The sequence below is a fragment of the Gymnoscopelus microlampas genome, assembly GCF_963454915.1.
Source record: "Gymnoscopelus microlampas genome assembly, chromosome: 5".
Taxonomy (NCBI): domain Eukaryota; kingdom Metazoa; phylum Chordata; class Actinopteri; order Myctophiformes; family Myctophidae; genus Gymnoscopelus; species Gymnoscopelus microlampas.
Window position 1 is genome coordinate 24,705,067 of NC_139942.1, and position 13,817 is coordinate 24,718,883.

General features: G+C 42.7%; 1 protein-coding gene across 3 annotated transcripts; it reads right to left on the bottom strand.

The window, feature by feature from the left end:
* Positions 1-354: 354 nt before the first annotated feature.
* kiaa0040 (KIAA0040 ortholog) lies at positions 355-11,556 on the bottom strand. 3 transcript variants are annotated; one of them, XM_084056603.1, is made up of 2 exons: positions 11,283-11,556; positions 355-5,396 (listed from the first exon to the last, which is right to left on the bottom strand). In XM_084056603.1, exon 2 carries the CDS (start codon positions 4,401-4,403, stop codon positions 4,068-4,070), a length of 336 nt encoding a protein of 111 aa, XP_083912729.1. In that variant the 5' UTR covers positions 4,404-5,396; positions 11,283-11,556; the 3' UTR covers positions 355-4,067. The 3 variants fall into 3 exon arrangements, with proteins under 3 accessions (XP_083912729.1, XP_083912728.1, XP_083912730.1); XM_084056602.1 differs by having other exon boundaries at positions 11,237-11,556; XM_084056604.1 differs by lacking the exon at positions 11,283-11,556 and adding an exon at positions 11,043-11,225.
* Between the last annotated feature and the right edge of the window lie 2,261 nt (positions 11,557-13,817).

Consider the following 13,817-nt stretch of genomic DNA (forward strand, 5'->3'; position numbering starts at 1 on the left):
GTATGTGTACACGCACGTACGCACGCGCACACGCACGTACGCACACACGCACGCGCGCACGCATTCACGCACGCACACACACACGCACACACGCACACACGCACACACACACACACACACACACACACACACACACACACACACACACACACACACACACACACACACACACACACACACACAAGGTATGTGTAGTTACTCAGCATATCTTTGTCGGCTGCCGTTGTTGAATGGAGCAGTCTACTTATAGAGCATGTGACAAGCTTTAAATGTAAAAACAGCAACTTCATGCCAAAGCACAAAACGCTCTGTGAACTTCAATTCATCTTAATAATGAGGAAACAAGATTCAACAAAGCTAGAAAAAATACTTTATTTCCGTCCCGGGATTCTTCCACTTTGTGCTCGCCTTTATCACTCTATCTCTCTCTGTCAAGATAAATTATGCATGCAGTACAACCAACAAAGCAAGGCCCGGACACATTATTTGAAAAATGATCACCTCAGCACTTTTTACCCCACTGTGTAACAACAGAAAAACAGTCTAAATATACATCCTCATGCATAATTGGGTGAGATCAAAAAAGTGCTGCTATCCTAGCTAGAGACACTATCTAGAATGACAGATTTACTGTTCAAACAAATGATAAATCCCCTCCCTCCCACCTCCCCTCACTGTGATCACAGCCTATACTGACAAGGAAAGCTGAGCGAAGGAAAGGAATATTTTCTCTAACCCCTTGACTTTCTGCGGAGAGATTATCAAAGCTACACCAGCAAATGAAATGCACAGTATATAAGGTAGGGGAGTGTGAACACTGTCTTGAAAGACATCGCAAATACACCCAAGATGTGGAGAGAAATAAAATGAAAGTGAAACGTGCTCTTTCTACTGACCTCCTGAATGCAAAAAACGTCCCTAGCAGGCAGATATTTCAGGCAGAAATACTTCATGAAATCAGGTTAGCTCTGAAACACTACATGGAAGACGAAGGGCCCTATTTTGCCAGTGCCTTACCCATTATCCCTAAACTAACTTTGCCATTTTTTTACTTTTTTAAAAAACATTTTCAAATGGTTCAACTAGCCGATCTACATCGATACTTCGTGAGCTCGTAGATTGGCTATTTGAACTTGTTACGGCCCTATGTGGCCTCATATTGTGTTTTTAACCCTCTGAGTGATTGCAGTGCCCTATTTGGTAATGGAGGGTGGAGTGGAGATTGGAGGAGTGGCTTGGTGTCTGGAGACACACCTGGGCCTCATTCTTCAATCAGCCCAGCCAGCATAAAAGCCTGGGAGGCTCCTCAACAGCCCTTTTGCCATCTGTCACCATGTGCTGCTGAATCCCTTCTGTGTTAGCTAGTCTTTAGTAGGTCTGTAGGCTGTGTGCCATAACTTCCGGCTTAGCGCGGGAGTTACCTTTACTACTGAGTGTTCAAAGTATAGACAATTCTAAATATAAGCTATTTCTTAATTACAACCCAAACCTTTTCCTGAGTACCTACAAACAGGGAAGCTGGTAGGGGTGTGCTGCCATTTTCTTTGTTCCCCCTTTTTCCCCCTGTTTCTCTTAGGTAGGGAGTTTAGATTGTACTTTTTGTTTTGGTGTAGTTTAGTTTGTTTTCTTTTCAGGTAGGGAGTATTTTGGCTTTGGCCACCCTGATGTTTATGCCTTCCCTGTTTATTGATCCCCTGTGTATTTAAGTTGTTTAATAAATTGTACACATTTTTGGTTGACCCTGACTATGGTTTGAAATATGTTACTCCTTATCCTCTAGACCATATAAGGTCGTAACATATTTGGGGGCTCGTCCGGGATCAGCAACCGGTGTTTTTCGGTGTTCGGATGTAAAACGGCACTTTTTTTAAATTTAATTTAATTAAATAGTAAAAAAAATGCCAAGGAGTTTAGGTATAATGGGTAAGGCACTGGCGAAAATAGGGCCCGAAAGTCTTTAATAGACTTAATAGACTTGCTCATGCACTGCGAGCTTAGCTGCTACAACTGCTGTTTTCGCCAATTGCTCACCTATTATGACATGCCCAGAATATGGACTCTAGGGTTCAGGTGGTGGTTTTAACACTACTGTATTCCATGATCAGTTACATTGATACGGTCAGGGCAGGAATCTTTAGCCATCAGTTATTGAGTATCTATATTATATGACCTATGGCTGTGTGACTCTCCTGTCAAGCGCAGGCGTGATATTTCAGTCACCTTTTTGTGTGTCAGGTCTTAATGAGCTGCTGTATGCCGAACTGACTAACTGGATTCAGATTTTGTTGAGGAACACAGGATTGATCAGTGATGATAATAGATCAGAAATCTTACAAGGTTTGACAAATACAGACCATTGGGAAAACTAAATCTCGTAATACTGTAGGTTGAGATTAGATTGTTTTGGGGCAGTAACACAAATTGGCGATTGGCCAATGCCACCTATAGGCTTCCAATGGCAGCTCAAATAAGATTGTGTGGTGCAAGATCTGATCTTTTCATTGCTCTCTCTAAACAGGATGCAACAACACTCATTCCGCACAGGGATTTGTCTGTTTGAACAGTGATAGAGTGAGACTGGGGCCTGTTTTCCGCAAAGCACCGGCACACAGCGATCATTTTATCATCATAATCACCAGCTGATGCATAAAGATGATCCAGGCGATAAAATGCTTTTGATTAAGTTGGCCTTGCGTGAAGGAAGTACGTACATCAAGACCTGCCGGTGTAAATCGACATGCTTTAAAGGGTCCTGTCATTTCCCATCTCTGTTAAACACTTCCAAAAAGAAATAAAAAAATCACGCAGTTGAGACTCTTGCAACCAACATTTTTTTAAAAGTGAAAATAGCAGATTTACAAGCTCACAACATGTCATGATGGGACATGAGCTTGTAGATTGGCTATTTTCTGCCATTCTTCATAGGGCTTATGTGCTTAGACGTTGAACAGTTCAGAAGGTGTACTGACTTAAACATCTGATAAAGATGCAGAAGTGAACAGATAATAGGAAAAGTGCTCCTTTGACATCTAGTGATAATTGGAACATGTACAACAGATTCTTTAATTCAGCCACGATTTGCTCTATTAAGCAGATAATACCAGAACAAGAAATAACAGCCAAATTAATAAAAGGAGCTAAATGTTTTTTATAAGTGCGAAGGGCTCATATGTTCTGAATTGAATGGCTTTAACCTGTCAGGAAAGAAGAGTCATTTTCCTTGCAAGGAAACTATAAAACCTCAATATAAAAGCTTGGCAGTGTTATAGCTGAGCTGAACATTCTACACACATTTTGGGCAGTCCTTGCACTGAGTCTGTCTCCAAAATATAGAGGCAATGAATTTCACATAGTAGCTCTAAAAACACGATGCACACACTACAGTAACACTGTTATTCTCTCTCGCACACACACACAGGCGCACACACACACACATTCAAATCCCTCTATTACGTCAAGCATATTGGACCATTTTGCTTCTTTTATGTACCATGCACTAAAAACAAAACATTGCGAATATTATCAGACAATCTCCACAAATTACATCATATAAATTCAAAACAAGTCCTCTCTGTACAATATCTGCATTTTTTCTAATACCAGGCCTGAGAAGTTTGCTTTAGCTTGCCCAGAGTTCTAAAACAGCCATAGGCTTATCCCATTTTCCTCTGACAGTACCACACAAGCCCAATCGATATAGGAGATACTGTAGGCCTACATCAGAACACAACTGACCCCTATACCATGTGGATCTTGTCCATGAGGTGGTTGCAGAGGGTCCCCAGCTAAATTAGTTAGGCTAATATAGCAACCCAATTAGTTTGATCACTTTAACCCTACTGTATACATCGGCTATTTGACAAGCAGATCCACAAGCTCACAACGTGTCGCATCGCGTCACGCTGTGAGCGTAGATCGGCTATTTTTTAACATTCTTGAAAAAATGTAAACATACATCTTGTATGGGGTCCCTGACACAATATTTTCATATGTGGCCCTGCCGGCAAATAGATATCAATTTGGGGGTCCTTGACATTCAAAAAGGTTTGAGAACCACCACCCTGCTACTACACCATGGCTAGGGCGACCCTGTCCGGGGTCATCGGCCCCGTTTTGACAGAGATCCACAAGTCCTCGGTGTCCCCGTTCTTCTTCTTCTTCTTCTTGTTGGTCTCTGACTGTGACGCGGAGGAGGAGGTGTCACCGCAGCAGCAGCAGCAGTTGTTGTGGCGGCAGCAGCAGCAGTGGCAGCACACCACCAGGGACGTGACGAGGACCAGCAAGGGCAGTGCCAAGAGCACCACCAGGCACACAGAGTTGTACACCCCCTGGTTGTGTTTGTCCGTGACGAAGCTCCACAGCTGGCTGAAAAGCTCCAAGACGCTGTCTTTCTTCTCATCCATGATTATTATGCAAAGGATTCGTTAGAACTCCTTTCTTTTATTGAGGCTGGCGGGGACTGTAAAAGTTTTTGTAATTCCTTTTATTGGGTCATGAAGTTTATAGACGCAGTAAAAAACGACGACTGAAGATATTAAGCTGCTTCTGATATCTCAAATCTCTGCCAAATTAATTAAGACGGGCAGCTAATTAACTTGGCAAAGCTCCCTTTCTTGGTTCAGGCTGAAGATTCTTTTTTAAAATCCAACTTCTGAAGAGAGCTTATACGTCGTCTGAAGGGCAAGTTTACCACAGTAGAAAATACTGATTGGTCAACAAGAGTCATCAAAATATTTCCCATCCAGTCAGAATGATCGGCTATATTATAAACCAATCAGAACAGCTGTTTATTATCAACAATCATCCGAAACAGAAAAAAGTATTCAGGTCAGACATCAGTGCCTGTGGCTCACAACTCTCCTTTGGTGCGTTTCCTACATGAGCTGTAGCTCAACAGGGACCGAGCACAGTCATAATAATACCCTGCTAACACTGTGTTATCTGATGAAGGTGAGTTGCTGCTGGCGCGTACGGTACACGTTTCTGTTGACATGTTTGTGTTAGATCAGATGCTTGCCCGGAAACCACAGCGCTGGCCTTCATCCAACCTCCTCTTACCTCAAGTACCCTGCCTGTGGGTTATGGAGAGACGAAAGCTTTGTTTATACAAGCCTGAGAGACCAAACACTTCATTGTTTATGAGAAGATGCATTTTGAACTCCCTCGCTCAATGATATAATCCTGGAAATCCTGAAATTGTGATGAAAGTTGTGGAAGGCCTCAGGTGCCTACTCTTCACAGTTTGTCTCTTTTTGGCAACTTGTATTTGACCTCCTCACTCTTTGTTCCAGGTCCTCCACAGTCTCCTCTAACTTCTACCACCTCCCCTCAACTCTTCTTTATTTCTGCTTCATCCATCGTTCAGCGTGTTGAGAGGTGATGGAGCAGGGAGATTCCTGTGGACAAGAAAATGAAGAGGAGAGGTTAGTAGAATGAACTCTATTGCAGGGGTCTATTACAGATAACCTCCCTGCCCTCCACCGCCACCACCGTGGCTTTCACCTCCTCTTCCTCCCACGATTCCCCTTCCCTTCCCTCCCAACACGCCTGTCTCACTCCTCTTTTCCCCTACTCCTCCTTTAGCTTTAATGTTGGAGTGGAATAAGTCAGTACAGATCTCTAAGTTTCCTCATCCAAGAGTCTCACTGAGAAGTGAATGACAGAAAGAGAGATCTCAGATATAGAAATAGAGAGAGATGAGATGAGATAAAAACTGGTTTGGATATCCATCTGAATACACAGATATGGTGCCGAGGAACACCTTGAAGGATGGTGATTCTTTTAACTTTTTCACGTTTTTTTGTTTTGATAAATGTGGTATTCTCACATTATCCACTGTCCACATTACTTGACCTTCACATTTCTTCCCACCTGATTGACACAGGTTATTTATCCGGCTAATAAAAGCCATCACAAACGGTTTTAACCACTTAAAAACCCTCTATACTTGGTGAACTTAGTTGACCGGGTCGGCTCTGTACTTGGTCCGCTCTTTCCCCCCTCTATACCAAATCTCTTCGCCGAAAACAGCTGACCTACAAGCTCACGCAAAACAACGCAATGCAACGCGTTGTGAGGGATGCCAGGGTTCCAGTGGTTAAAGACAGGCCCTCTGCTCACTACAATATAGTATCCAGTGGTGGGGAAGTAGAATGTTGTAAAGTAACATTTCTTAAATTATTAAGTTTTTTCAGAAAATTACTTTCTGTGCCAAACATGTTAAATTGCTATTGTGTCACTTTCACAAAATTACCTCAAATGAAACACAAAAGGATTCTTATTAAAAGGAAGAGGGCTAAATGGAATAGAGAAGAATGCCACACACAGTAATGTTATTGGTATTAAAATGTTATTTTGGCAGACTACTGTAAATGTCAATGCTGTGATGAAACATAAACAATGCAGAAGCTGCAGCATCCTCTAGTCTAAATTGAATTGAATACGTCTAAAGGGCAAAGGTTATTACATTAGTCATTAGTGTAATTAGTGATCATTAATTTGTTGGCTGTTTAGAGGGGGGAAAAGTTCCAAAAGTAGTCTGTTACTTATTTTTGTAATGCATTTGTTATATATAACTCTACTTGTTTACGCATGAAAGTTACATTACGTACGTAATCTTTTACTTATGAAGTGTGTTATTCAAACATTGATTGTACCTCTATTGTAGCTATGATTCTTTTTAAATGAAAGTCATGTTTTCAATGTTAACTTAAACCCTATATATACTTTGTGACCGGAGAACCCCAGGAGTCTACACTAAATATATTTGCCAAAAATAACTGATCTACAAGCTCACAAGCTTGTTGAGCTATTTTCACAGAATGCTCGCCCCAAAATAGGGAGGCTAGGGTTCATGTGGTTAAAGGCTGCATCTCTCTATAGGTGAATGTACTGTAGATGATTTGTGTAAATTCACCAGCACAAAGGACTTCACAGGAAGGTCTCTCACCAAAGCTCTCCTTTAGCATTATGGCTTCCGAACAGAGCCTCTGTATTCAGAATTCACAGTGAGAAATGTTAGTCAGATTTCCATCTCATATTTGACTGCGTCTTAGGCGAAGCATATTATGCACCGTGCACCTGCATGAATAGAGCATATAGACTCAGTGTGGCTCATGTGTGAAATTGGTTTACAGTCAGCCTTCGAGTTTCCTTCCTGCTCATTTACTCAACAGGAAACCGGGCTGTGAGAACTTAGGCTGGCATGTCGTATTGAGACGTCAAAATAACCCTTCTTATTTCACTCTCAACAGCCACTTCTGATTAGCAGTGATGGTGATGTGTTCATTTCTATTCCGAGTTATAGCGATGTTGAAATTATAGTTGAGAGCCAATGACAAATAGGCAGAGGTAATAGAGAGACAAGCAGCTTGGCGGCCTTATGGTTAGAGTGTCCACCTTCGTTTGGGTGGTTGGGGTTCAATCCCTGACTGGATCATACCAAAAACGATCAAAATGGTACCCAATTCCTCGTTGCTTGGAACATAGCATCAAACGTTGGATTGGGGGTAAATCCCTGCGACATACTAGCATCATGTCCAGGGGGTGTACGTGTACATCATGGCTGGGGATGTACACGCTGCAGAAACAGAAGGGCTTGGCAAGGCTATACTTATATGAGAGAGAGAGAGAGAGAGAGAGAGAGAGAGAGAGAGAGAGAGAGAGAGAGAGAGAGAGAGAGAGAGAGAGAGAGAGAGAGAGAGAGAGAGAGAGAGAGAGAGAGAGAGAGAGAGAGAGAGTTGTTGTAGGCCTACGGGATGCAGTTAACGAGCAATTGCAAGTTTTAGCCAAGCAATCGTATTGGCTTAACACGACTGTTAAGCTTCTCATAGCAAGTGAACCACCACGCTCTTTATGCATGCATATTATACTGAAGAAGATACAGTACATGGTTGGTACACAGCAAAATCCTGAGTGTTAACTGAGGTTGTGTTAACGCTGGATTTTACTGCTTAACCGTGTGGAATCAAAGCTGTTTATTTCTCATGGGATTGTGCGTTCTTTAGTGAGGCTGATAACACTTGGTCAAGATGTACCCATAGCAGATAACCATAGCTCACCACTGAACCATAATCATAGCAAAGGGCCCTGCTCTTAGAATGAGAACTCAGTAAACAAGGCCTGCTGCAGTGTCACTGACAAATAGGTACAGTAGGAGTCACTTGGACAATAAGAGTTGCAGCATACAGTACAGCTTCACCGTGTCATAAATAGATATGACCTACACATGGAGAGGTTAAGAAATGATGTGGTGGAAACAGAAACAACAGTCTCTACCTGTCCAGAAACAACAATGACTGTACTTCATGCCATGTGTATTTGCCAACAGTGCCTCATGCACAAACCCACACAATGAGCATGAATCTCACAAAGATTGATTATTAACCACGGCGGAAATTGCAGATCTACAATATCACGTGTGATGTGTTGTGAGCTTGTAGACTAGACTTTGGTGTAGAGGGAAAAAGGAGTGGGCCACGGATAGACCCCTGGGGGACCCTGGTCAAAAGGGGTTAATCATCAATGTTAGTTCCATGTAATTGTTATATTTCCGTGCAACATTTTGCCCTCTAGGGATCTTATGCCCTATCAAAACATTGTATTACCATAGATTCCTAAACCTTTGGGGCCATAATCTACATGAAAAACAAATATATTTATATCTTGGGATTCCAACACATAAAGGTACTTCATACTGCGTCTCTTGTAATGTGGTAACCTGCAATAAGTGGCCGCTCCTCACTTCAGACAGTGAAGAGCGGCCGCTTGGGAAATGAAAGGTTCACAGTTTGATCCCCGGCTCGGCTCCCCTGGGTTATTGAGAAAGTGTCCTTGAGCAAGACACTGAAACCCTGATTGCTTCCTAATACGTGGGTTGATAACTTGTATGGTTGTTTCCTCCGCCGTCGGTGTGTCAATGTGTGCGTTAGTGGGTGAAGGTAATGCACATTGTAAAGCGCTTTGGTTAAAGAGCTATATACTGTAAATGCACCATTAACTATTTACTATATTAGGTCTTTACCCATAGCAATCACGGGCCGCGGTTATACAGTATAAGGCTTTATTCTGATCTATATAATTTGATCATAATAATGTGCATATATAAATCTCAAATCTGATATAATAAAATATATAATCATATCTTGCATTTTAATATATTGTTAACACAGTCTGGAGCATGTCACACCAACATTTCACTGCACATACTTGTATGAGTGACCTCTTGATCTGAGCTGAATCTGAACATAAGAGAGAAAAAACCCAGCTCTGGCCACTCTTTTGGCAGTGTTGTTGAAGTATTTCTGGCTCGCGATCGTACTGCTTTCGATCATCATCATCAGTACTGCTTGTCAAGTCCTCTTTCGGCAAGGCTCTATTTATTTGTGGCTGTGGCACACTAACTGAAGGTGCCTGCACGCTAGTGTTAAGTTTGTTTATGTGTGTTCAAAGCAGTTTTGTGACAAATGAGAGGTACATAAAGGAGAAGTACACAACTAAAATCTAGCACGCTGAAGTTAGAATAAGAACACGCTAAAAGAGAAATGATGGCGTCAAGTTGAAGAGGAAGTTTATACCCCCCAGGTTTTGTATGCTTTTCCCATACTGTCATACTGTCACTCAAGCCATACTGGTTCAAATGAAATTTTCCTCAGAACATCATTATAACATTTCCCTGAAATGGCGTAGCAATTAACATTGATGCCTCTTTGAATCCTGTCATAACCATACATACTGTATGTGTCTCCATCTCTCTATCATCCTGTTGAAACCAAATTATAGCGGGCTCCATGCTGTTCTGTAAAAGAATACTGTCATTCCAAAACAAAGGCTATGAATGGGTACTTTCTCCTGACATTGTGTTTGCTCAGGCCAATTCATAAACAGGAAAAGGCCATTGCAGGGCCACACAAAGCCAGGATGGGGGCAGAGAAAAGTTATGATTGCGCTCAGTTAGCTCCGACGGCTATTTAAAGGAACATGTGCGACCTAAAGACAGAGTGATGACAGAAGGCGAGGCAGGAATCTTTAATGAGTCGCCCCAAGCAGCGCACAACTAGAACTAACACCCCCCCCCCCCCCCACACACACACACACACACACACACACACACACACACACACACACACACACACACACACACACACACACACCACACACACCACACACCACACACCACACACCACACACACACACACACACACACACACACACACACACACACACTCACACTCACACTCACACTCACACTCACACACGCGCACACACATTCCCTCTCATTGTATATAGCCCTATTTAAAAAATAGCTAAAATAGCCGATCTGCAAATTCACAACAAACATAAATTGGCTAAATCCGTTATTTTTGTAGGGTATTTTTGGGAATATTTTTGCCTGTAATGACATGACCAAAATAGGGACGCCAGGTTGAAAGTAGCTATTGGGTCAGGTATATTTCAATATTTCAACAGTTGTCATACAGTATATCTTTAGTCTTTCAATCAGACATTGTTTATTTGAACACTTTTTGATCAGTGGTCACATTCTCTACCGACTAGGTCCAGGATAAAAACATTGTGTTTGAATAAAATATAGTGTAAACACATTTTTAACCCTGTGTCCATAGTTTCAATTTCATGCAAAACTCTCCTTCTCCTGGACTTGTTGACAGCTTTGTTGATTACAGTTCCCTCTAGCATAACACAGTGTTTCATCCCACTACGCAACAATAAAACATGGCTAAATAGTGTGAGAGAGTATCGAGTAAGAAGATGACAGTCTCTCAGATCCATTTGCAATCCTTTAACAACCCATCATCAATGGTGCGTTGAAAGAGGAAGTGTAGAAAAGGTCTATCAAGTGTGAAATCAGAAAGTCACTTACTATATTAGTTGACAAACTTGTTTTTATCGTGCTCAAGGTTTTGACGAAATAATTCAACTGTATCTACAAACAAACAGTCTATCTAAAAAGGATCTGCGAAAAGCTGAACAAGAGTTGTACAAACTGAAAAGGTTCAGAGATTTAAATGGACAAATTCACGTACCAGTGGTGCGCAGTGCCTTCCTAACACCGGGAGTCTCTTATCTTATCACTAATAGCTGCAACTTCCTATTAGAATTACCCAACAGAAAGAGCTATTTCTTAGACAAGTACACATGACTGTGTTGTGGCCCTGTTTCACCCTACACTACAACACAGTCAACAGCTATATCAAAGGACCAGACACTTTCAAAGTACCTCAAGTTGCTGGGACTCAACAGATGTTTGCGCGTAGGCACCTTACCCTTCAGCACGTCTGAAGTGACAGGCCAGGTCTCTCCCTTTCTCTCATCCAGTCAGCTGCTGAAACTTGTAATGTGTCTGTTCTGGCATCTGGATTCTGTTCTTCAACCCCTCCACCCTCACCTTATAATGTTGACAAGTCCTCGCTTTCTGTTCCTCCTCTCTCTCTCTCTCTCTCTCTCTCTCTCTCTCTACTCTTTTTTCTCCTTCTATTCTTTCTGTTTTCTGCCTCAACCCTCTTTCCTTTTCTGCCCCCTCTCTCTTCTCACTCTGTCTCTCCCTCTTCCCTCTTCCCTCTCTCTCTCTCTCTCTCTCTCTCTCTCTCTCTGTGTCAGTCAGTCTGTGGGAAACAGCGTCACTGCACCCTGCCCACTGTGTGTAAGAATGGGCCCTCTGTGCTTGTGTGTGCCGGTGTGACGCGCGCTCGCTCTGCATTCTTGTGGTTACACACACACACACACACACACACACACACACACACACACACACACACACACACACACACACACACACACACACACACACACACACACACACACAAGCGTGCGCACTCACCGAGTGATGTCAGAGAGGGAGAGGGAGAGAGATTACGAAAAACGTGCACAGAGAAACAGAATACAAATACATAATTAAGTCCAGATAGTAAAGATTGTAAGACATTAGATATAAGCCTGTGTTTTCTTTTTCTCTATCCATCCAGTTATTAGAATCTAGACACCCTCAAGATAACGTAAAGCCTAATTAATGACCTTGGCGGAAGAAAGAAAAGTGTCACGCAAAACAAAAATGTAATAAAGTGTCGAGCAACATGTTGCCCGTCAATCTTTCGTCATGTTAGGGTTAAATCACAGGCTGGGTTTGTCATGACGGAAACTAACAACACTCCACAAATCTCATGCCTCACTGTCTGGAACTGAAAAGAGGAACTAAAAATTGTGTGTGTGTGTGTGTGTGTGTGTGTGTGTGTGTGTGTGTGTGTGTGTGTGTGTGTGTGTGTGTGTGTGTGTGTGTGTGTGTGTGTGTGTGTGTGTGTGTGTGTGTGTGTGCGTGCGTGCGTGCGTGCGTGCGTGCGTGCGTGCGTGCGTGCGTGCGTGCGCGTGCGTGCGTGTGAACGAGTGTGTGCATGTGTGCGTGCGTGTGTGTGTGTGTGTGTGTGTGTGTGTGCTCGCTCGTGCATGTGTGTGTGTGTGCGCGTGTGTGAAAGACATCTGAACAGACAATACCGGCAATCTGTTTACCTACAGTTTGCAGTACACACACACACACACACACACACACACACACACACACACACACACACACACACACACACACACACACACACACACACACACACACACACACACACACACACACACACACACACACACAAAGTTTAACTGAGCCTGCAGGGTTGAAATCAATTTGCTTTCAGTCCAGTGAAGCAAAAGTGGATTTTCTTTAAAGTGGAAGAGCCGGTCTTTGACCTGAAGTAAGCTCACTTTTTGAACCAAGGAAATTAAATGTGTGCGTGCGTGCTTGCGTACAGTACATGTGTGTGTGTGTGTGTGTGCATGTGCGTACAGTACGTGCGTGCGTGCATGGTGGTGCAGGCCAGAGTATGAGCAGAAGGGATCATTCAATCAATAAATACCATTTATAAACATTTTGTTTAAACACTGTCAGGCCACATCATAGGCAAAAATGTCCAAAAATGTCCCAAAGTCCTCAGATTTCCCAAAATCTCAAATGTTTCAAATGTTTAAATATCTTCAAAAATAGTAGAAATTGCAGGTATGTGTACTTTGTGCGCTTGTAGATCGACTATTTCCACTATTTGTTGAATGCTGAAGTATACAGTCAGGAAATGTCTTCATAGCAGAAACGTCAAGAGGAGGAACATCCAAAATTGCATAATTAACCACTTAAGTAGCTGATGACTATTTGATGTGTTTTATGTCGTGCTTCAGGGCATGTTTACAAAGATTGATGGGGAAAGCCCGCCCCTGCATTCAGGTGTGTCTGAGCTATCCAAGGAAAACACCTAGATAAAAAAGCAGACATGCATTACAGCACACACGCACGCACGCACGCACGCACGCACGCACGCACGCACGCACGCACGCACGCACGCACGCACGCACGCACGCACGCACGCACGCACGCACGTACACACACACACACACACACACACACACACACACACACACACACACACACACACACACACACACACACACACACACACACACACACACACACAGGTGTGTGGCTTTGGGTGTAGCACTACACGGCAAAGTGATTTCTGAATAGCTCTTGATGTAATACATTGCACTTACAGTCACCTCTCCCTATGTTAATTAATGATCAAGTTTGCAATTTTGTTGATGGAAACCCTTTCTTACAGTATGCCATAACGACCCTATACATGCACGTCCCAGTTCCTCTTTGCAAACATGCTTTTGATTTACGCCAAATGTTACAATGTACAGTAGGTCCATATTTGTATTACGTGGACAACACTAATGCATCGTACATCTACAGTGCTATGCTACAG

What these genes read in the sequence shown, in the direction of transcription:
- kiaa0040 (XM_084056603.1), bottom strand. Translation starts at nt 4,403, where the DNA reads ATGGATGAGAAGAAAGACAGCGTCTTGGAGCTTTTCAGCCAGCTGTGG.